The 20,947-nt window shown below is 38.0% G+C and overlaps 1 protein-coding gene across 1 annotated transcript in view; it reads left to right on the top strand.

Annotated features, from left to right (window-relative positions):
• EIF3H (eukaryotic translation initiation factor 3 subunit H) overlaps nt 1-17,556 on the top strand; it is an 85,760-nt gene extending 68,204 nt beyond the window's left edge. The window contains exons 3-8 of the mRNA XM_079301583.1: nt 462-629; nt 2,158-2,257; nt 3,652-3,801; nt 11,756-11,876; nt 15,136-15,268; nt 17,294-17,556. Coding sequence (XP_079157709.1) covers nt 462-629; nt 2,158-2,257; nt 3,652-3,801; nt 11,756-11,876; nt 15,136-15,268; nt 17,294-17,391 — 770 coding nt within the window. The 3' untranslated portion in view covers nt 17,392-17,556. The remainder of the gene's footprint in view (nt 1-461; nt 630-2,157; nt 2,258-3,651; nt 3,802-11,755; nt 11,877-15,135; nt 15,269-17,293) is intronic.
• The last annotated feature ends 3,391 nt before the right edge of the window (nt 17,557-20,947 follow it).

Genomic DNA, 20,947 nt, shown 5'->3' with positions numbered 1-20,947 from the left:
GAGACACGGTTTATAATCTATTTCATATATTCATTAAATAATTCTCTTTTTGATTCCAAAAGTTACCTAATTCCAGGCAGTACTGCAACTTAAATCACAATAAGTCTTTGTTACTGAATGGTAAAATGTTATTGCTTAATGAAACCCAGTATCTTTCTTTTTTTTTTTTTTTTTTTTTTTCATGAATGAGGAAGGTAATGCACACTGTAAATGACGTGTAGCAGTTTGTTGATCACTTTAGCAATTAACTGCAGCTGAAAAAAGTCTGCTTACTCAGGCTGGTCTTATTCTCATTCTCTGAGGAAACTCTGGCTTTTAATGAAGACAGTCCAGTGATTAAACAAATTTCTAGGCAGTTGCAAAAATAAAAATAAAATACAACGTACTCATTTAATATCAAGCTTTCTCTTTAAATAGCACTGATTGTGTAAAGTTTTGAACATACTTTTTGTTTAATCCAGTTCAATACCAGATGGAAATGATGCGAAGCCTGCGCCACGTAAACATTGATCATCTTCACGTTGGCTGGTACCAGTCCACGTACTATGGCTCTTTTGTCACCCGTGCCCTCCTGGACTCCCAGTTCAGTTACCAGCATGCAATTGAGGAGTCTGTAGTTCTCATTTACGGTTAGTATGAGGTTTCCTTTATTACTCTTTTCCCCTCTTAATATTATTACTACTATTTTTGTATTCTGTCTTTTGCCTGTAAGAGTAGCCTGGCAGGCCTTTTCGAGTAAATACCAACCCTGTGTCTACGGCAGCCTCAGCAGCAGCTAAGTCTAGACAGGGTTTCCTTCTTTCTGTTTATTTTTCTTGCTATCAGAGCCCTGATGTGTACGTTTTGGAATGCTGGAGTAGCTGCTTCATTTTTATTCCTTCATCTCCCCTCCCTCGTGGAAGGGGCTGGTGGAACCCGACCAGATGTCTAACAAACCCCGCTTGCTAGCGTGTCTGGCTCTGTACGTGACTGACCAATCATCACACGAATTGCCAAGTTTTTTTAATACCTCTGACAGAAGCATACAAAACCTGGACTGTTTCTTAGCACAAAGATTTTTTTCTTTTCTGCCTATTTAATGGTGTTTCCTCAAGCTCTCCAGACCAGATGTTCTGTGCTGTATCAGAACCGTAGGCAATTTAACAGCTTTATAGCCTCCCCCTCCCCAAACACTCACAGTTTGCCATATCTGGCAGACTTGCATATAGTTTCCAGCTGAGAAGTAAATGTAACGTCCTGAGTATCTGTCAGAAAAAATACTAATGAATACGATCAATCTTATGAGCTGCCCCAAAATTGTTTCAGTATGTTAACAATTGGATTACAGTAAAGAACAAGTTGTTAAAGTATACTTATATTGGCTGGAAACATTGCATCATCAGACCTTGATGAATTTTCCACTTGTTTCAGTCTATTTTGGTTTTCATTTTATCACCGATTGCTAAAAGTTTTACTGTGTTAAGTTTCAGACAACATGAATGTTAACACAGCTTTTATTCTGGTGTTGGCATGCTTCAGCTGTTATCATGCTGCAAGTGTTAAGCTTCTTTGTCCAAGGAATGTAACAGTTTGTTTAGAAAATTTCCCCCTAAATTCAACAGAGTATGTCAAGGGAAAATGAATCTTTGTATATACCAGTTACATTGTCATGCACAAAGCAGCATGGCAGATTGATCTGAATTAGGTTATTGCTACTCCAAAAATACCTTTTTAAAAATATAAAATGTTGTTTAATTAATATTTTAATTTACAGCAGAATGACTGGAAGGAAGATTATCTATTTAAATGAGGTCACTCTTAAAAAAGTTCTGTGGATAATTCATACAAAAAAGGAAACCTGAATTGGACCTTTAATAGGGAAATAATATGAGTAGAATGGATCAAAATTCCCCCCAAGTTCTCCAAGTTAAGTTTACTAATTGGTATCACTGTATATTATTGGTTATATTTTACATAGCAGTGCAATAGGACAGCCTCTACTATAGTGTCTTTTCTGTGTTTGTTGTCTTAATTTTTTTTCACTAGTTACTTAGTACTTACTAATTACTAAAATTACTACTTAGTAATTTTCCTCCTGTTTATGTCATTCAGATATTTAAAAAGAGAGAGGCAGTCTGGGTTTGGTGATAATAGGCTTCCTTCTATTTTTAATAATAGATCCCATTAAGACTGCCCAAGGATCTTTGTCACTGAAGGCATATAGGCTGACTCCCAAACTGATGGAAGTTTGCAAGGAAAAAGATTTCTCTCCAGAAGCGTAAGTAACTTCAGAGAATGTTTTCTCGTGAGGTGTGCTGAGTTATTGGGATGCAGAACAGTACCTGGGATTGTGGAATGCTGTCCTTTAAAATCTCAGGTAACAGTGTGTGCTGGGGAAAACAGACCTGTATGGACAGGGATAGTGGTGCAGTGGCACAGTGGGCTGAGAGGGTGTGAAAGACTGGCTGGGCATTTCCATAAGGGGGGAACCTGAACTGGATTTGGGGCTAGTCAGAGGGTGTGCTGTAAGCACCATGGGGAAGATAGGTGTACATGGGAACAGAGCAAAAAAAAAACAAAACAAAAAAACCAAAAAACAAAAAAACAAAAAAAACCCCAAAAAAACGGAGAGAAGAAAATAGTTGATGTGTCTTCGAACTCTTTCCCCCCCCCCCAATAATTAAAATAGAACAGGTACTCTGGAATAGCTGTCCTAGTGTACTTATTTCAAATTAACTCCCCTGTGTGGACACCATCTTCTGGAGTAAAGTAGGATAATTACTCTGTTTCAGAAAACTTGTTACAGATATAGGCCTTAGCATCCTTTGCCTCCAGCTGCTTGATGTTCAATAGCAAAAGCAACAAACTCTTGTTAAAATCACTTCATTGAGGAAAATTATATTAATTTCATTGCTTAGTGTCTAAAACTCTAATGATGAACAAACAAATCTGTGATCAAAAGAAAAAAAAAGTGGTGAAGGCAAAAAGCAAAAGTTTTTGTTCCAGAATACAGTATGAATATAAAGAAGTTAAGGCTCTGTTTCCTTAGAAACTTCTAAATCACGCTTTTATACACAGATTTTATGAAAGGTATTATTGTGTACGTTATTATAAGGCAATAGCAATAGTTTTTTGTGTGTATATTGTAAAAAAATGCACACTGAAAATTTATGTTTTAATATTCACCACAGAATTTAATTATTCCAGAACTTACAATACTTCGTGAATCTAAGTTTTTGGTCACTAAAAATTTTAATTATTCAGCTGTTGGGAAAATTGTATATTTAAAGATATTTTAGCATCGTGTGGTAACTGACTGTTCAGTTCTGTTTAACAAATGCTGATGTAGGAAAATTGGTAAAATATTTTGGAAGGGGCAGAGTTAATCCTGTCAGTACAGTCTCTTGCTGAAGGCTTTTTCATGTAGGTAATCTATTAACAAGCAAGGCAGCTGCTTCTCTTCCGAGAGTTTTTCCTAGAGCAGCTTTTCCTAGTCTTTGTAAATGTGAGGTTTTGCCGTGCAAATGCTTTCTTAACAAGACTTGACTCTTGTTTAATTGTGGAACTATGAAAATCAAGAGTTTTTACAGAATTGTTGTTTGTTCAATTCAACAAAGAGAATAAGAGAGTTACTGTTTATATTAGTAAATACTCCATTACTTTTTTTCACAGCTTGAAAAAAGCAAATATTGCATATGAAAACATGTTTGAAGAAGTACCTATCGTAATTAAGAATTCCTACCTGATCAATGTGATGTTGTGGGAACTGGAAAAGAAATCCGCAGTAGCCGATAGACATGAGTTGCTCAGTCTGGCTAGCAGGTAAGTACTTGTTACAGTCATGGATGTACTTTATTCCCTTTCCCAAACCACAGTTTAACACCTTGGGTGAAATCCCAGTCTCATTACAGCCCATGGAAGCTTTGCCTTGACTTTTAATGGGGTTAACACTTTACCCTTCATGTTTTTTTTGCTGAAGGAAAAACTGCATGGTGAAACTGTAGCAATAGATTCAAGGACTAAATTCAGTCTGTAATCCTCATACACTTGTAGTGCTTGAAATGTATAAATTTTCAGAAAGGTGTGTTTCTTCAAGAAAATATGGGCACTCAGAAAATTCAGGCAAATAGATCTATAAATGATTGGTTTTGTTACATATTCCTTAAGTAATTTAATTTAATAAGTTATTTTAATAAAAAAGAAGTTGCATTTCTTTTACTTTGGTAGTAGGATGAATTGGAAAATAAAATAATAAAGGCTCTGAGAAACTGATAAAAATGCCTCTGATTGTCATAATAGCCAGCATTCATGATGTCAGTAATTGTTTTAAGAGTTTCTAAGCTGTTCTTCTCATAACTTTGTCTAAGAAAAATTTTTTCTTCTTGCAGCACTTTGCCCTGAAAATATGCTTTTGATAACGAAGTAGGCATGACTTCTAGCAGTATGATCAAAAATTTGATGGTATTTAAATCTTATGCAGCACAATACAGTTGGATTATAGGTCTGACCAAAACAATGACATACAGAAAATAATGCAGTATCTTGTTGCATGTAGAAGCTCGGTTGTATTCATTAATAGGTTTTTAGGGTAAAACACTACTTTGGCATCAAGGTATTATTGTCTGCTGAGATTCTGATCCTAGTGGCCTTTTTTTTTTCTCCTTTTTTCTCCTGCTCCCCCTCCCTCCCCCATCATGTAAGGCTGAAGTTAATTGATCTGTATTTCTAGTGGTCCTTATGTTGCCTAAGTTAGCAGAAATTTTCCACTTTCTCTACTTCAACTTGTGTGGATGTTCTGAGGGATATGATGGCTTTAGAGAAGGTGATCAAGAGAGAACAGGTATAGGATTGAACTCTGCTGGGGTATTTACAAATGCCACATTTGAAGAAATACTTAGTCAATAATTCTGTCCAGTAAAGTTGTTACTTTGCACTTCAGAATTAATGAAGTGAAGAATTCTTGCCGAGGTACTCAGTCTGTTTGACACTGCAGGTGTTCTGTAAGTCATTTTCTTTCCATGGTTAAAGATCACAAAGCTTTTCCCATTTGAGGAGAGGGTGAGCACTGGATGCAGGAGATGCCAGTGATTTGATTCCTTGTGAGGTCTGTCACTTTACTGTGAAAAGAAGAGCCGTGCTGAAGGTTTCCAGGTGACCTGCCAGCATTGCCCTCTGTTGTTTCTTTGGGTTTTCTCCTGTATAAAGGCTGGGACTACCTGGCACCCTGTTTCTAGTAAGGGCTGTTGCTAGTGACACAATACAATTCTGGAAATGGAAAGCAATTTCAACAGATCACAAATCACAGCTTTATGTCTTATGTAATAACTGTTCTGTGCCACTGTCCTGACTCAAGGTAAAGTGATAAGAACTGTGCAAATTACTTTCCATTCTGCTGTTAAATGTCTGGTGCAAGACAGGCTTTTGTGTTGGTCTTTGTATCAGTAAAGGGAATGAGAGATGAACAAGAGAAGTACCAGGCCAAAACTAAAAACAGATTCTCCTGGCAGATTTTTCAAGCTTACATGGTCTCTTTGAGGAACTTAGGGTGCTTAGTTTGGTTTGAAAGAGAGAAAGTTTTAGAAATCACTCCAATAGGTTGTTTGGAGGTTTTTGTATGTGTCCTTTTTTTAATATTTAATAACTGCTTTTAGTTACCAGACAGGTTACATTCAATCATATCTTATATTGGTATAACAAGCAAAGCAGGTGGCAAATTAAAGCATCTTAATGCTTATTTAGTCAAGGTTATGTGACTTGTGCTGCCTGCTGAAATATTTAGCTAGTTTTTACTTGAATTCAGCTATGAAGGTTACCTTGTCAAAGCATATATTACCTGAAGTAGGGAGTTCAAATCTCCACTGTGCTGGAGTTTTTATTTTCACATTTTCCTTAATTTTGTCTTTCAGCAGTTTAGGCTAAATCATTGCAGATAACAACTTTTAATTTTGGTCTTTATCTTCCTCACTTAACTTTGCTGTTGTTGATGGTAACTTCAAAGCTACTTTTTTGCTTTGGCCTTGCTTTTTGATTTTTTTCTTAGTTTGTTTTGTTTCATTGTGTTTTTGTTTGTTTGTTTGGGTTCTTATGTTTGGTTGTCTTGTTCGGGTTTTTGTTATTATTGTTTTGTTTCTTTGGAGTTTTGGATTTGTTGGGCTTTTAGGGGGGCTTTTTTGGCTCCTTGGGAGCATCCCTGAACTTTTATACTCTCTGAAACAATGATTTTGGCAATAAAATTATTTACCCATAGTTCCTCTCTTCTGGAGAGCTTGCTTCCTCAAGATTTTCACATGTTCAGTCATCCACCTTGTCTGAGTTTAAAGCTCTACCTGTTTGAGGTATTTTACTTACATCTTAGTATCTTTCTCCATTTGAAGTATATTTGTGATAATTGTATGTAGTAATTTACTTATTTGGACATAAAGTTGTGTTTCTCTTGTGAAATGTGAAATGACTCTACTCTAGGCAAAGTAGTTGAAGGCAGACTGGCACAAGGCTGGCAAGTAATAGCAAGTAAAGGCCTTTTACTCAAACAGTTATCCTGCTACCCTTAAGGACCAAAGAAGACCTTGGAGTACTGCCAGTCTTTTGATAGAGACTCGAGAATTAAAATCCTGTCAGATAATGTTCCAGATCTTCAGAGAAGTAATTACAACCAACTTTCTCATTCTCATCCATCTCTTCCTTACTCTATTGATGATCTAGTTTAAATTAAAAAAAGCTTTTTTGTGGTCTAGCTTCATAATAGGGTTGTTCTATAATATCTCAATTTGTCTCAAGCAATTTTTCTAATAGTGTGCGTCAGTGGGAGCAAACATGTGATGAACATTTACTGCACTAACATCTACTTGGCAGTTACATTTTTCAAACATCATATGCAGTATTTTTGCAGAAGTAACATAAGAAGGGTTGCTTTTTTAAAGACAATATTAACCTTTATACATTTCACTGCTTATTCAAAACTCTCAATGTGCTTAATGGATTATTAAGATAATTATGAAAATCTCTAATTTGCAGATGGGGGAACCTGACACAGAGAGTAAATGCGTTGCCCAAAGGCACACATCAAAGTCAGAATAGAAAACAGAATGGAACTCAAGACTCTTGACTTACATATCTCATTCAAACAAAGTCTTCTTAAATAGCACAGGTTGAACTCAGGCTGAAATGCTGAGATGTAAAACAAGTTTTGCTAAGTGGTGGGAACGTACCTTACAAATTTTTAATCAAAAAGATGTGCTTTGCCCAGCAGTACTTCTCTAATCCACCCAAAGCTGTTCCCACCAGGAGGAAAATTCTTTACAGGATGGCATCTTTCCCAAAAAGCAGTGGCTGAGAGGGGCCTCAGTGGAGCTGATGGAAAGTGGAAAAAATGAGCTGCAAATATAGCATTTTCTAAGGCTTCCTCTTGCTGTTCCTTGCTCTCCTTTTCCTTAGCCATAGTACAAGCAAAATAAAATTAAATAAGTGAGGGGGTCCAATTATGGCAATTGTAGGCACATTTAGGGGGCTGCCTTCTTTGCACATCTCCTGCTTCAGAATTGGCAGAGCCCAAAAGTGGGTGCCTGTCTGCAGCACCGTGACTCAGGTGCCAGGTGCACCTGGAGACAGGCAGAACTGGTGAGCAGGACACGGGCACTGGGAGCACAGGAACTGCTGCTTCTCTTTGAAGCTTGGGTGACTGAGTTGAAGCTCCATTTTGGTGTGTTAGACCTTTAGCAAGTGTGTCTGGAGTCCTTTTCTGATTTAAGATGCTGAAGTAAATATGGGCTTCATGTGTAGTTCTCCGTTATGAATGCTACAGAAGTGGAGCCAGTTTGAGGTTCCAGTCCCAGCTGCTTGCCTTGTTTCTCCCCACTACCCCCATTTCATCTCTACATCCCTCCCACCCTCAAAGATTTTTATTTCCTCATCTGTTTCAGAATATGGCTTTTGTGGAATAGTCTGATGGAAAAAGTCAGACTCCCACTCCTCCCTTTCAGCCTTTCCCTCTTCCTCCCTAAAAAACCAAAAAAATAATTAAAAAAAACCCAGCGGGGGGTGTTTTTGCATTTTCAGTAGACTGTTTCACTGAAAGAGTTTGAAGCATGCCCACACAAACAGCTGAATCCATACAGCTCAGAGTGCTGTAACCTTTGGGCAAAGAGGGAGAAGCAGGGAGATGCTGATGCTGCAGCCTCTTAAACTGCCTTTGCTGGCAACAGTGAACTGGACCTTTGCTCTCTTTTAAATATATCTGCAAAGGGAGGCTCTGGTGGTGTGAGCACTCCCTTGGGAAGGGGAAGGCTTGCATTAAGGTCTCTTAACCAGATCTGTATCCTAAGAGGAGAGTGATCTGTGAGTTCAGTTAATGGTATAGTTCCTTCTGTGGAGGCTGGACTGCATCACTGCCAAATTCAGGGCTCACCAGCAGGAAGAACAAGGCAGGAAAGACCATCACTGATATCTGCAGATTAGGCTACTCTGCTCACAGCTTTCTACTTCTCACCCTCCAAATTAATTGACCCTTTTATTTGGTAATTGTTAGACAAGGAAGTAAACAATGTGTCAATGACCTGATCAGATATCTGTCCTTGTGGGTAGACAATTATACTCTTACCACATTCTGGGGTTACAGCAAAAATGCACAGCTCAAGAAATTGCTTTCCAGACTATAGTTTCTAGTGTGTTTCATGATGTAAAGAGGCTTTGATCGTTTCCCTTTGGCAGTTGGTATGTGTTTGTCATTTTGGGGCATTACTAATTGTGCTATCTAAGCTATACAAATAAGTCTCAAATGATAAATTTCCACAAGTTCTATGGGTCACTCCTTATAGGTCCATGATTCTGGTCACAATTGTGGTGAAGGAGTGCTCTCACATTAGATTATTTCTTCATTAGGTGTGTACGAATACAAATAGCAGGTATTTTTCCTGATTTTTAATTTCCCCCCTCTTTTATTATCTGTATTTCTTCACAAAAAAACCCCACAGTCCTCATGTGAGAGGGGGGACTTTGTGATGTTTAATATGAAAGCTGATAGTTTTCTTCCATGAAGATTCACTGTACCAGAGGAGTGGTGGTCTCCTGGTGCTATCTTAAGGTGGAGCTGTCTTCTAGCTCAATTCAAGAGTGCTCTCAGATGATCACCACTGTGTGATCTCAGACCTGATTTGTTTCAGATGAAACTAAACTGAAAAGAGGCTTTGGGAGGATAATTACTGTGCCTCAGCTACTTTCAGATCACTGGACCATGTCAGAAGTAGTGATAAGAACCCCCCACAAACACATCTAGCATGGCCATTGGTTTCTCAGCACCAGCTGTTTTGCTTTATAGATCTGTTCCTGTTGGTCTGCATTACTTGTTAATTTAAATGTAAACTCAATTTAATTGACTCTTTTGCTGAATCTGCTGACTGAAATGTAGCCATTGAAATTGTAGTTTCTTTATTTCTGATCCCCCCAGAAGAACAACAAATGCAAGTGCTGAGCTCCACATTGTCTACACTTGACAGTCACAGAGCCCTGTAGGGAAGTGAGTCTAGATAAGGATGCAAGCAGCACTTACTGGCACCACTTATAAAAAAAAATAAAAATATATTTTTAAACTTTTTTTTTTCAATTGTATTGATGCATAGGGGGCATTTAGGTACCTGGCAGTGTGATCTTTGAGATCTACTGTAGGGAATGCACAACATATGGAGGTGTCTAAAGCACCCTTTGGGCAAATTAAGTGTATGATGAGTGATGAGCAGTGTGGTATAAGTTCCTAAGTATCAGCAGAATAAACTTCAGCTGAGTAAAACTTGCTTAGAGATCGTACACACACATTTTTGCAAATTGCTTCCTCTTTGTCGTTCTGTTTTTTTAAGACATGGAGCAAAAAAGGGTATCAGCCACATCAGAACTGAGGAAAATCTGGTCGTGTATTTGCAGCATACTTATCACTTCATGTCTCAGTTCACATCTGTTTAAGTTATCTGTTTTTTGTTGCCCTGGCAATGAGAGCAAACACTGTGTTACTGCAACTTCTGACAATAACTCTCTGTTTCTGTGCTCTGTTGTACTAAGCTGGTCCCAAAGAGATTCATATAAAATCATTCTTTGTAACCACCTATATTTCACATGGATGCTATCTGTAAAATAATTATATATTTCTGTTGTGCACATACCTTACAAGGCTATTAGTGTGTACCTACACAGGCATTTCTGATAATATCCAGTTCTAACACTAACTCCATACAATATAAACTCTATAAAAAACTGAAAACATGCATGCCCCTAGCCATGGCAATATTCCACAGTTCTAAATATCATGTGCTTGAAATGTTCAACCAAAAAAAACCCAAGAAGTTTAAAAATAATTATTATAGTGGCGCCTTTCTTGCTGCTGTCGAGCTAAAATCCTCCTCACCATCTGCCTCTGTGTGCAAGTGAGATTTAACACCCTGGCTTGTAAATAAATTGTGGTCTGAAGTTCCTGATGCAGCCCTTTGTTCAGTGAGCAGCTCAGTGAGTGACAGCTGTTCTTGCACTCAGAGATAAGGGTGTCCCCAGCTCTGTTCTCTGCAGGTATTCCAGCTTCTGTCTCCAGCTATGAGTTCTATGGATTTGGGGAATAACTTACACTTGCAGAGGGATGTGCATAGTATTACATGTGGTTCTCTTTTGACTTTATGCCTGTGTCTTCCAGGTACAGTTTCCCCCATCCATAGCCTGTAAAATGATAGGAAAGTGTTGTGAAAGAGGAGAGTCTCAGAAAACATGGTGAAACAGTGATTGAAGCATGTGATTCTGACAATAAAGTGCACCAAACTTTTAATTGGAAAGAAACTTCATGAGTATTAGTGGATTTCAATTGAGGAAGAGAAAGATGGAGTTTAACTTTTAAGTTCTTGGTCTTCAGCCAAGTAGGACAGCAGAGCCAACAAACCAGCTTCTGATACAGTACAGAGCAGAAAGTTTCCTTCTTTGCTCTACCCTGCCTACAATTTAGGAGGATGTCTCCATGGGCACCAACCTAAAAACTTCCAAAACTTTGACTTGGAAGGTATACCTTAAGTTGAACATTCCTGCAAAATACTGAATCCATTGCTAAAAATGGCAACAATAAAAGTTGTTTAACAGACTGCATTTGTCTGGCCAAGGCAGTAGATCGCATAACTGGAGCTGGGCGCGCCCAGCCTGCTGCTTCCATGTTGCCTATGGTATGGAATGTGGCTGGCTGGACAGCACACAGCTCTCCCTCTCAACAGCTAGGACCAAACCATGTCTGCTCAACTTCCAGTGGTTTCATAGGCTAGTTAACGAGATGGAGTTCTGGAGAATATTGAACTATTCTTACTGAGAATAGTATTTAACAGAGGGATAATTAAAAATTTGGGAGAAACCAAATTCAGGTAGTGAATTTTAAAAAGTAATTTGAAACACTTTGAGCACATCTTCTGGAGCGTTGCTTGAGTTGCATGTCACAAAAGCATCAGAATTTCTGTTTTAGATGTATGACCTGCATCTCTAATAACTGTAAATTCGTGCAAGGCATTGTTTTTTCATTACTGGGAGGTTCCTGGAAAGACCAAAACACTTAAACTTGGTATTTGCAGTGAGGCAAAGATGCTAGAGGAGGAGATGCCATGTAAAGTATCATCAAATAAATATATTAACAAAGACAAACAGGAACTTAAAAATTTGAAAATGGTGCCATTAGTGCAGAAATACTGGTCAAGAGACAGATTTTTAAGTTTTAAAATCTTTATTTTTAGTAGTAAATTTAATCTTTCATAAATGTCTCCTATTTCAGTAATCACCTTGGAAAGAGTCTGCAGCTGCTGATGGACAGAGTGGATGAGATGAGCCAAGACATTGTTAAATACAATACCTACCTGAGGAACGTAAGCAAGCAGCAGCAGCAGAAACATCAGGTTGGTAACATGGAGAAACCTAAATGAGAGCATTTTTTTTCCACACCATACAGTTTGGGTTGTGTTGTCCAAGACAGATGAATTGGGATCTAAGCAAGATCTTTCAAAAATTCACCTGTTAAGCAGTGTGGTGGGTTGACCCTGGCTGTGTTCCAAATGCCCCAGAAAGCCAGTTTATCACTTCACTCCTCAGCTGGGCGTGGGAGAAAAAATGTGGAAGTCTCATGGGTTGATCTAAGGGCAGGGGGAGATCACTCACCAATTCCCATTTCAGGCAAAACAGGCTTCACTTAGGGCAATTATTTAATTTATTGCCAATCAAATCAGAGTAGGGTGATGAGAAATGAGCCCAAATCTTAAAACACCTTCCCTTCACCCATCTCTACTTTTTGGGTTCACCTTCAGTCCCAATGTTCTCTCCTTCTTCCCCTCAGTAGAGCAGGGGGACAGAGATTAGGGGCTGTGGTCAGTTCATCATACATCTCTGCTGTTCCTTCCCCTTCAGGGATAGGTCCCCTCACATTCCTCCCCTTCTCCATGAACTGCAGGGGCACAGTTTCCTCACCATATTCTGCACCACAGGCTGCAGGGGAATCTCCTTCCTCACTGACCTTGGTGTCTGCTGGGCTGTTTCTCTCACCTGCTCTCGTTCCTCTGTCTTGGCTGGCATTTTTCCCCTTTCTTTTGCCCCATCTGAAATGTTTTATCCCAGAGGTGCTGTTGCTGTCACTGTCACTGTTGGGCTTGGCCTTGGCCAGTGGTGGGTCCATCTCAGAGCCAGCTGCTGTTGGCCATATTGGGTATGGGGGCAGCTTCTGGCAGCTTTTCAGAATCCACCCCTGTAGCCCCCTGCTACCAAAGTCTTCCACACAAACCCAATACCAGATTTATAAAATGGGTTAGTCAGTGGGCAATTACCAAAGTAATTCACTTCTAGTGTCACATGGTATGAATTTAGCTTTCTTTGCTATTTTACATGTTTATTAGTGATTTATGATAAACCAGAATAATTTATAAATACACCATAGACACAGGAATAAGCGGTTCAGTAAATGAAAGAGGTGAAACTACAAGTTTTGCTCCAAACCAAAACTGTCTTAGTACCATCACATGTAGTCATGCATCTAGAAATAAAGAAACACAGTCCAGTGGACAGTGAAGAAGTTGGACTGTTCTCTGATTGAAAAGGACATTTTAGCATCAGAAAATAGTGATGCTGATTGGGTGATGCTGACTTTCAATTCCTGGTGCCAAAGGACCTCTTTAAAATCCAGAGCATTAGAGAATTAGAGTTAAAATCCATTGATGAGACAATCCTGAGTATGAGGAGCAGCACTAGGTGACCCTGCTTGAGCAGAAGGGTTGGGACAAGGTGACCTCCAGAGGTCCCTTCCAACCTTAACTATTCTGGTATTTGGAGACAGCATTAAGTTCTTTGCACAGATAAAGGAATGCTCTGTCTACAGTAGGAGGATGGTGGTAAGTTGGAAAAAAGCACTGTGAGGATTATTTAGAAGCCTAGAGAGAAAATTTTGGTGAACAGGATTCACATAATGTGATAAGTTAACAAATTACTTGCTTACTCAAGAGATACTTGCATGAAGAATAAATTTGAACTCTTTTATCTAGCAGACAGAGATATGACAAGATTCAATATTGGCCAACTGAAAATGGGCCAGATCACTTTTAAGATAATTTGCAAGTATTGCCACACAAAGTAAGTGATAATTAAAAAGAGCACCTGTTGTTCATGTAAAAGGCTTCATCATTGACTATTTTAAAATCAAAATTGCTTTTTTTCACATAAGTAAAGTGTAGCTAGGGAATATTTTGGGAAAGCAGCACATGATCAATGATCTATCCTCCCATGGAATTCCCAAGGACATAAAAGCTTCATGCATGTTATCTTCAGGATTTTTTTTCCCCTTTATTGCCTAATTTGAATAGAAAGATGGCATCTGCTTCAAAGGTTTTTGTTAACAACAAGGGGATCTATTTATTTTGAAAAGCAGAGCAAAGTAGGTTCCATGGTGTCTCACTTAATTTCTTTACTAACTATAGCTGCTTTAGTAGTGGCTTATTGCAGCATACTTAGTGGTTGTAACTTCATTTCTAGAATGGAGCAATTGTGATTAAGAGCGAGCCATTTCAATAAAGAATAATAGGCAGACTGCTGAGAAGTGAATGGGGTAATGCAAAGAAAGAAGAAGCTACATGCAATTCACATACAAATATGGGCATTTCAGATTTTATTTTTAACATTGTTCAAAAACATTATTTGTCACTACTACTGGAAAAAAATTACTTCATTTGATTGTGCCACCAAGTAAGAACTGTTTTCAAACTCATTGGATCACAGATACATTTAAGTAAGTGAGAGAAAACACTCTGTACTCTTTGTCTCCTTATTTTTAAGATATTTTTGTTGTGTTGAATATGAGGACTTTGAAGACAAACTTTATAACAAAATCCTCGCTGCCACATACAGTATGAAATCTTGCATAGTTTCTGAATTTATGGGCTTCACAAGAAGAAATGTTTATCTGTAAGCTGCAGAAATGTTTGTCTCAATTTTTAAAAAGTTTGAGTAATTTCTTTGGCAAAAAGAAGTATGGAAAACAATTTTTATAGATATATACATATATATATCAGAAAAACTTTTGAAAGCTGCTATTCTAGCATATTAATGGAGAAATGAACCATTGTGCTTGGTTTCAGCCACCACTTTGTTCTCAGTTTAGAATTAACTTTTTTTTTTGGCTTAAAAAAACTTATTTAATCAAGTTCTCTTTCCGTTTCACATTAATATTGTTTTGACCTTTAACTTGCATAAAATGGAGAATTTCTGGTTTGTGCAACCATCTGAGGTGCTGGCTTCTCATTCCTACATATTCCAGCCTTGCTTTTCTCTGTTGTGTGGGGCAGTGGAGGCCTTTAATGATCATCTCTATTCTTTCCATCAGATACAGTATTTATCTCTGAAAAATTTTAGAAGCTAACCCCACTACCTCACTACTATATGTTTCTCCATTATCTCACTTTTTTAAGGTGTCAGTGTGTGGGATGGAGAATGGCTTGTTACCAGTGAATTGAAATAAACTGTGAATTGCATTATATTGTTTGTAGTAACCTGAATTGCATTAAATAATGTAGTTTTTGAAACATACTTGCTGGTTTGTTGAAAACATCTGAAAAAGATTTTTTTTTTTTGCAGCTTTGTAAGTCCTGCTGCATTTTGATTCTGTTGTTTTATTTTCAGTATCAGCAGAGACGTCAGCAGGAAAATATCCAGCGTCAAAGCCGAGGAGAGCCCCCTCTTCCTGAGGAGGACATCAATAAGCTTTTTAAACCACCACAACCACCTCCAAGAATGGAGTCACTCCTTATTGCAGGTAATGCTTAGCAGTGTTGCCAACTTACCTTTTGTCATAAGAATGTCTGCTTGGGAAAACGTGTCGTATCCTTTGAAAGCATTTTAAGTTTTCATTACCTTTGCTGTTATGGTCTGATGTTTTGGCTTGGTAGCAGTCTAAATCCCATCCTTGATATTTTAAATTTGAGATTTTAAAGGAGAAACTGAGAAATGCTCCACAGGGGAGGCTTTCTGCATGAATGGGTGTAACTGCTCCCTTCACTCATGCCCCAGCCCCTCCCTCAGCTCCAGAAGTCTGGGAGCTGTACAGATGAGACTCAGGAATAAGCTGTTTGAGCTGGAACTTCTTATTCAGAGCAGTTGAAAGCAATCCCAAGTCATTGATAACATTTCTAGGTTTGAACTGGTTGTTGTAGCAGCTGAGAAGGTTTTGCTTTTAATTGCAAATAGAGTGGAGATAATTTCTTTGTTTTGTACAGCCAGAGATTTAGGGAAACTATCCCCATATTCTTGCACTGCCAGGCGAGGGAAAATGTAAATGGGAACAAAGCATAAGTAGAGTTATCACCCCCTGATTTCTTCAGTACAGTGGTGGGCTGTAGGCATAGCCTGTGCTCCTGTGCCTCCTGGAAGGCTAAAAATACCTGGGGCCTCAGAATGTCAGCACAGAGCAACAAACTAGGTGCCCTACTAAGTAAAATAAGTTAGAAAAATATCATGAGAAAGCAAATTGTTTAACTGTAGCAAACTTTTTGGATCAGATAGCTATCACCTTGATTTGTACAAAACAAACAAAAAAAAGTGTACAAAAAATTGAAAATCTTAGTGATATACTCCATATCAGAGTGCTTTGATGTTAAAAACATGGGACTTTAATTACTTAATTTTGAAGTGACCAGGAGATTATTATTTTAATATTTAAGAGTTTCATACTGATAATAAGTGCTGTGTTTAGAAGAAATAATATTCTTGATTTATTACTCCTTATAGAGTCTTTTAGAAAACCCTGTTGTTTTTATAGTTTTTAGCAGTTACTGAATCCTAGCAGCATTAAAATATGTAAATATTCAGCTCTAGCAGATCTTATAAATGCAGTGGAAGAGTGTATGTGTAGATGTGTGTTTTATGAAAGTGAAAGCTTAGGATGAATCACCCGTTATGAGAGAAGGAATTGAAAACTATTATACTTAAAGGAAAAGACAGTTTTCAGCCAAAGCACTTTCTTTCTTTGTTCTTTTACCATAGTCAGGGGAAGAATTGAAAGCATCCACTTCAACTTAGATGAAGTAAAGTTTGTGGATAAAGAATAAAACTTAGCTCTTTGTCTCTGAGGCATTTAAAAACTTTTCAAATAGAGCATTAAATCGAGAGTTTATTGGCCTTCTAAACAGCCTTAATTTTGATTAAACTGGCTTCATGTTTTGCTATTCCTAGCTAACAAGGGAAATAACTTGTAGCTGTAAGAGTATAAAAATGTTTTGATGGGCACGTTTGATTTGTAAAGCACCGACAAATCTTCATACCCTGATGAGTTTTGAAATAGTAAAGTGAAATGTTAGGCACAAAAAAAAGGCTATCAGAATGTTAGAGGAATGGCACAATTTTCAGTGTGCTGTTGAAAAAATATTTCTTAAAATATTTTAATAGATAAAGCATATGGATAAGAACAGAACTGAAATTCAGTCTTGTAGAATTTTTGGAGCAGCTAAATTGAAGAATTAATAATTCAGCAGCAAGAATTGCTTATTTTTTTATTGTCATACCTATTTTCATAATTTTTCTGTAGTATTGCTGGAAAATTATGGTGTTTTTTGAGTATACTGGTTTTCCTGTTCTCCTAATTTAATTTCTTCTTCTTTTCAAACATATTTGGCCATCCTGAAAATGTAAAATCCGTAAGTGTGGAGTAATTGAGCAGAGTTAGTGGCTTCTCTATAACTCCTGAGTGGTTCACAGAAGTGACAAGTGGCTTTCAAAAAATTATGTTCTTGGGTGTCTTTCTGAATTTCAAAACTGACAAGGGTTTACTCTTTCCTTTTGACAGGTCAAATTAATACCTACTGCCAGAATGTTAAGGAGTTCAATGCACAGAACCTGGGCAAGCTTTTCATGGCTCAGGCTCTCCAGGACTACAACAACTGAAGAAACCTTGCTGTAGCCCTCAACATCAAGAGTTATTTACAGCTTTACACTGTTCATGATCATCTTGAAAATTTATTATATTGGGAAGAAATTCTTGTAAAACAGAGTCAACTTGGTTTATGTAGAATTCTCTTAAAAGAAAAATAAAGGCACATTTTAATGATATTTTAGCATTTTCTTTTTGGCCCTATTGAACTGGAATTTTCTGTGGTCACTCAGATTTTATAAATGTTTGGCAGTTATTCATGTTTAGTCATAGCAAATAATACAGATTTTATTTAACTTGGAGTTGGAAACAAAAACAAATATTACAAATGTTCAGTATAACTGACTTAGAGAAGAAACTTAAGATTTCCCAGTTTTGGTTGAGAAGTTACAACTGCAATGTGCTAGACACTTGGGGTAGTTGCTCATTTTTATTTTAATCTGTTTGGATGGTCTGGTGTAATGGTCCTTTTGTATCAAAATATTTCTTAGACTTCACATTCAGAACATACAAAACCAGTGGGATGAGGAGACTGGTCTCCACTATATTTTGCTGTGTTCCCATCTCCTCTTGTTGCCTCCAGCTGGTTTGAAATCAAAATCTGGAATCAAGAACTGGAATGAAAACCAGTTAATGGTTGGACTTGGAGATCTTAAAAGGCCTTTTCATCTTAAGTGATTCTGTGCAATCCAGTCATGCTACTGAATTGTTCATGACAGAAAGTCCAGAAGTAGCTGGAGCAATCAGTATGGTGTAAAAGAGCAACATCCCTCTCTGCAGGAGCTTTGTCATATGGATGAGTCTTTATTCCTGAACTTTTTAACAACGAAGTTAAAGATTATGTGGCAACTCATGCATGTTGCTGTCGTGATTTCTTCTTTTTTTCCTCTTGAGTTCTTGCATGTCTTGAATACCAAGAGCCTAAAATGGCTGAAGGAGGAGCATAGTTTTGTCTTTTAAAATAATATCATTTAAATATGGACCTAGCATGGAATATTTCAGCCTTTAAGGTGAATATTCTGGAAAGTCGTAAGTGTGTGAAATCTGGGGTTTAGACTAAGTAGTTATTCTTTTCCAATATAAACTATAGTGATTGCAGTATTTATGTAGATTTATGTAGATGTGCATGCAAATTTTGTTCAGCCGTCACATACCTGTCAAATTGCCTGGCTGGTCTTTTACTTTGGAAACTTTGAGCACCTTTTTTGTGTTAGCTTTCATACAGTGAACTTCTCTGAAATCAGAGATCACTGAAGTATTCTTCTACAGTGCCACATGGATTGAGTTTCATTTCCTATACAAAAAATATGCAAACTGTTAATTTTTCTGTTTTTCTGTAGCACCAAAATAACCACCAGGGAACAGAAGTAGGAGCAGATAATTAGGCTAAGATGAGACATTTAAGAGAGAAAAAACGATCTTCTGGATAACTGGGAATAGAAGACTGACTGTAGCTTCCTGTGTGTGGAAGGAAGCAGCAGTAACATTATACATACTAGGAGGTCTGCAAAGTTAGCAAAAACAAATACTTGGAACAGGTTAAAAGCAACCCGTGTGTTTTGAATTAGTTCTTTAAGATTGATATTGTAAATGTGAGAAAGAAGGCAGTAATATTCTTCTGTGTTGAAGTTTAACAAGATCAGTGGATTTTATTTAGCTAGTCTGAGTGTTCTAAATATCAATTAAAGTCCATTAAGAAATAAAAGGAAGACTTCAGTAGAGATTTGTGGCTTCTAAAGGCATAGACCTGTGTCAGGGAAATGAGATACAAAAGTAGGTGAGGTGTAAGTAGATTTTGGAGATGATTTAACTGTGGTGTTTCTGTCATGGCATAAATAGTCAGAAGAACTTCTCTGGGAAGCGAGAGAGGTGGAGCCACTTGGTGTTGATAAAAGAGAATCAATGTGGAGAACAGAGATTGATTGGGATGAGGCTGTGTCTTCATACTGGATTCAGTGTGGACTTTCCCCACTATCTATTTCTGGAACTTAGCTTTTTCTTGTTCTTTACCTAATATAAGTGAGTTGACAGCTCATTCACCACGAGATATGTCCTTTTTATTTCTGATTATTGTAGCACTATGTTTTTTCTGCTTCTTTGTCTATGAAAGACTTTCCTGTATACTAGTGGATATGTAGTGACATGTCTTTGAGAAATGTATATAAAGAAGTTGGAACTTCTCTTAGGTCAGTTAACCTTTGCAGCAGCAGGCATGGCCTCTGCCCCATGCTTCCCTCTCCATTACATGTCCACAGGTAGCACATATTCACACAGGAGACCAAATGTGCATGCCAGGGAAAACTTGCCCTGTGGTTACTAGTTACACACACAGTCTGCATCAAGTTGTCACCTCTCCTGTCAGGCTCCTAACTGTGCAGGTTTGTGTTGGGATAACTGGCTTGTAATTGCTTTTTTTTTTTTATTTCTGTAGAACTGTAATCCTTGCAAGAGGAAGTGTTACTATGGTATCCATCTCTAATTGGTGTGATTATTACAGGCTCTCCAGCTAGATGTGCAAGTCTGTCAAAAGTGACATCTGAAAGGAGAAAAAAGGGGACAATTATCTTAGTTTTAATGATGGAGAACAGCAGCATTTCTTCTAGTTGTTTAATATTTAGGATCTTCAGCAGTATAGCTGGTGAAATTTTGCTGTGAGATTTACTGCTTCTATTCCACTGCTACTTGTGAAATGTCTAATTGTACTGATAATTTGAGCCAACATGGATGTGAAGTGCCATCTCCCTTAACCACAGCACTAGCCCAGGTCCCAGAGCCATGACTGCCGCTCACAGGGGCTGTGCCCCTCTCCCAGCCCCTTGTTCTCTGTACACCAAAAGGCTTTGCTGGTGAAGGGTGGGATGGATGTGACCTGGTAGTGCATAAAGAGTCAGCAATCCGTGCTCTGGTCGTTTGAGGTAGTCACAGCAATGGATGGTGCATGCTTCCACTCAGCTCAAGGCAAAGTGGAATAGGTTAATGTGTCTGGTTGGACCAGGACCCCAGTTATTCTCAGGACAGGCCATAGGAAAAAGTGCTAAACTTTGGACCAGCTACTGGTTTAGCTAAAAAAAATAAATAATTCTTTAGATGCGGTTAACTGCCACAGCTGTTGTCAGAATCTAGTCCTTAACATTGATATTTAAGGAAAGTGAAAGTAAATGGGAGAGCTTTTCTGTAATCTGAATATACTTGGTGTGGCATTGCCTTGACATCACAATATGATGTGCTCATTCCATTCCATTCCATTCCATTCCATTCCATTCCATTCCATTCCATTCCATTCCATTCCATTCCATTCCATTCCATTCCATTCCATTCCATTCCATTCCATTCCATTCCTGTTTGGTCTTCTCAAAGTTGGACAAGGCTCCATCTCTAAACTGTAAAGCATTCTGCTGCTGACTGCCCACATGGAGGAAACACAGGGTGCTCCCCCACTTCTACCCAGGTTATCATGTCCTTTTTTTTTTCCAGTTCCACATGATGTTCTCCCAAATATTTAAATATTTAGGAGGCATATTTCCTACTCCTGTGTGTCCTGTCAAATCTGGACATGATGCAGGGCTGACC

The sequence above is a fragment of the Erithacus rubecula genome (genome assembly GCF_903797595.1).
Source record: "Erithacus rubecula genome assembly, chromosome: 3".
Lineage (NCBI taxonomy): Eukaryota > Metazoa > Chordata > Aves > Passeriformes > Muscicapidae > Erithacus > Erithacus rubecula.
Note: the sequence above shows the minus strand (reverse complement) of the source record. Positions and strands in the feature narration are given on the sequence as shown.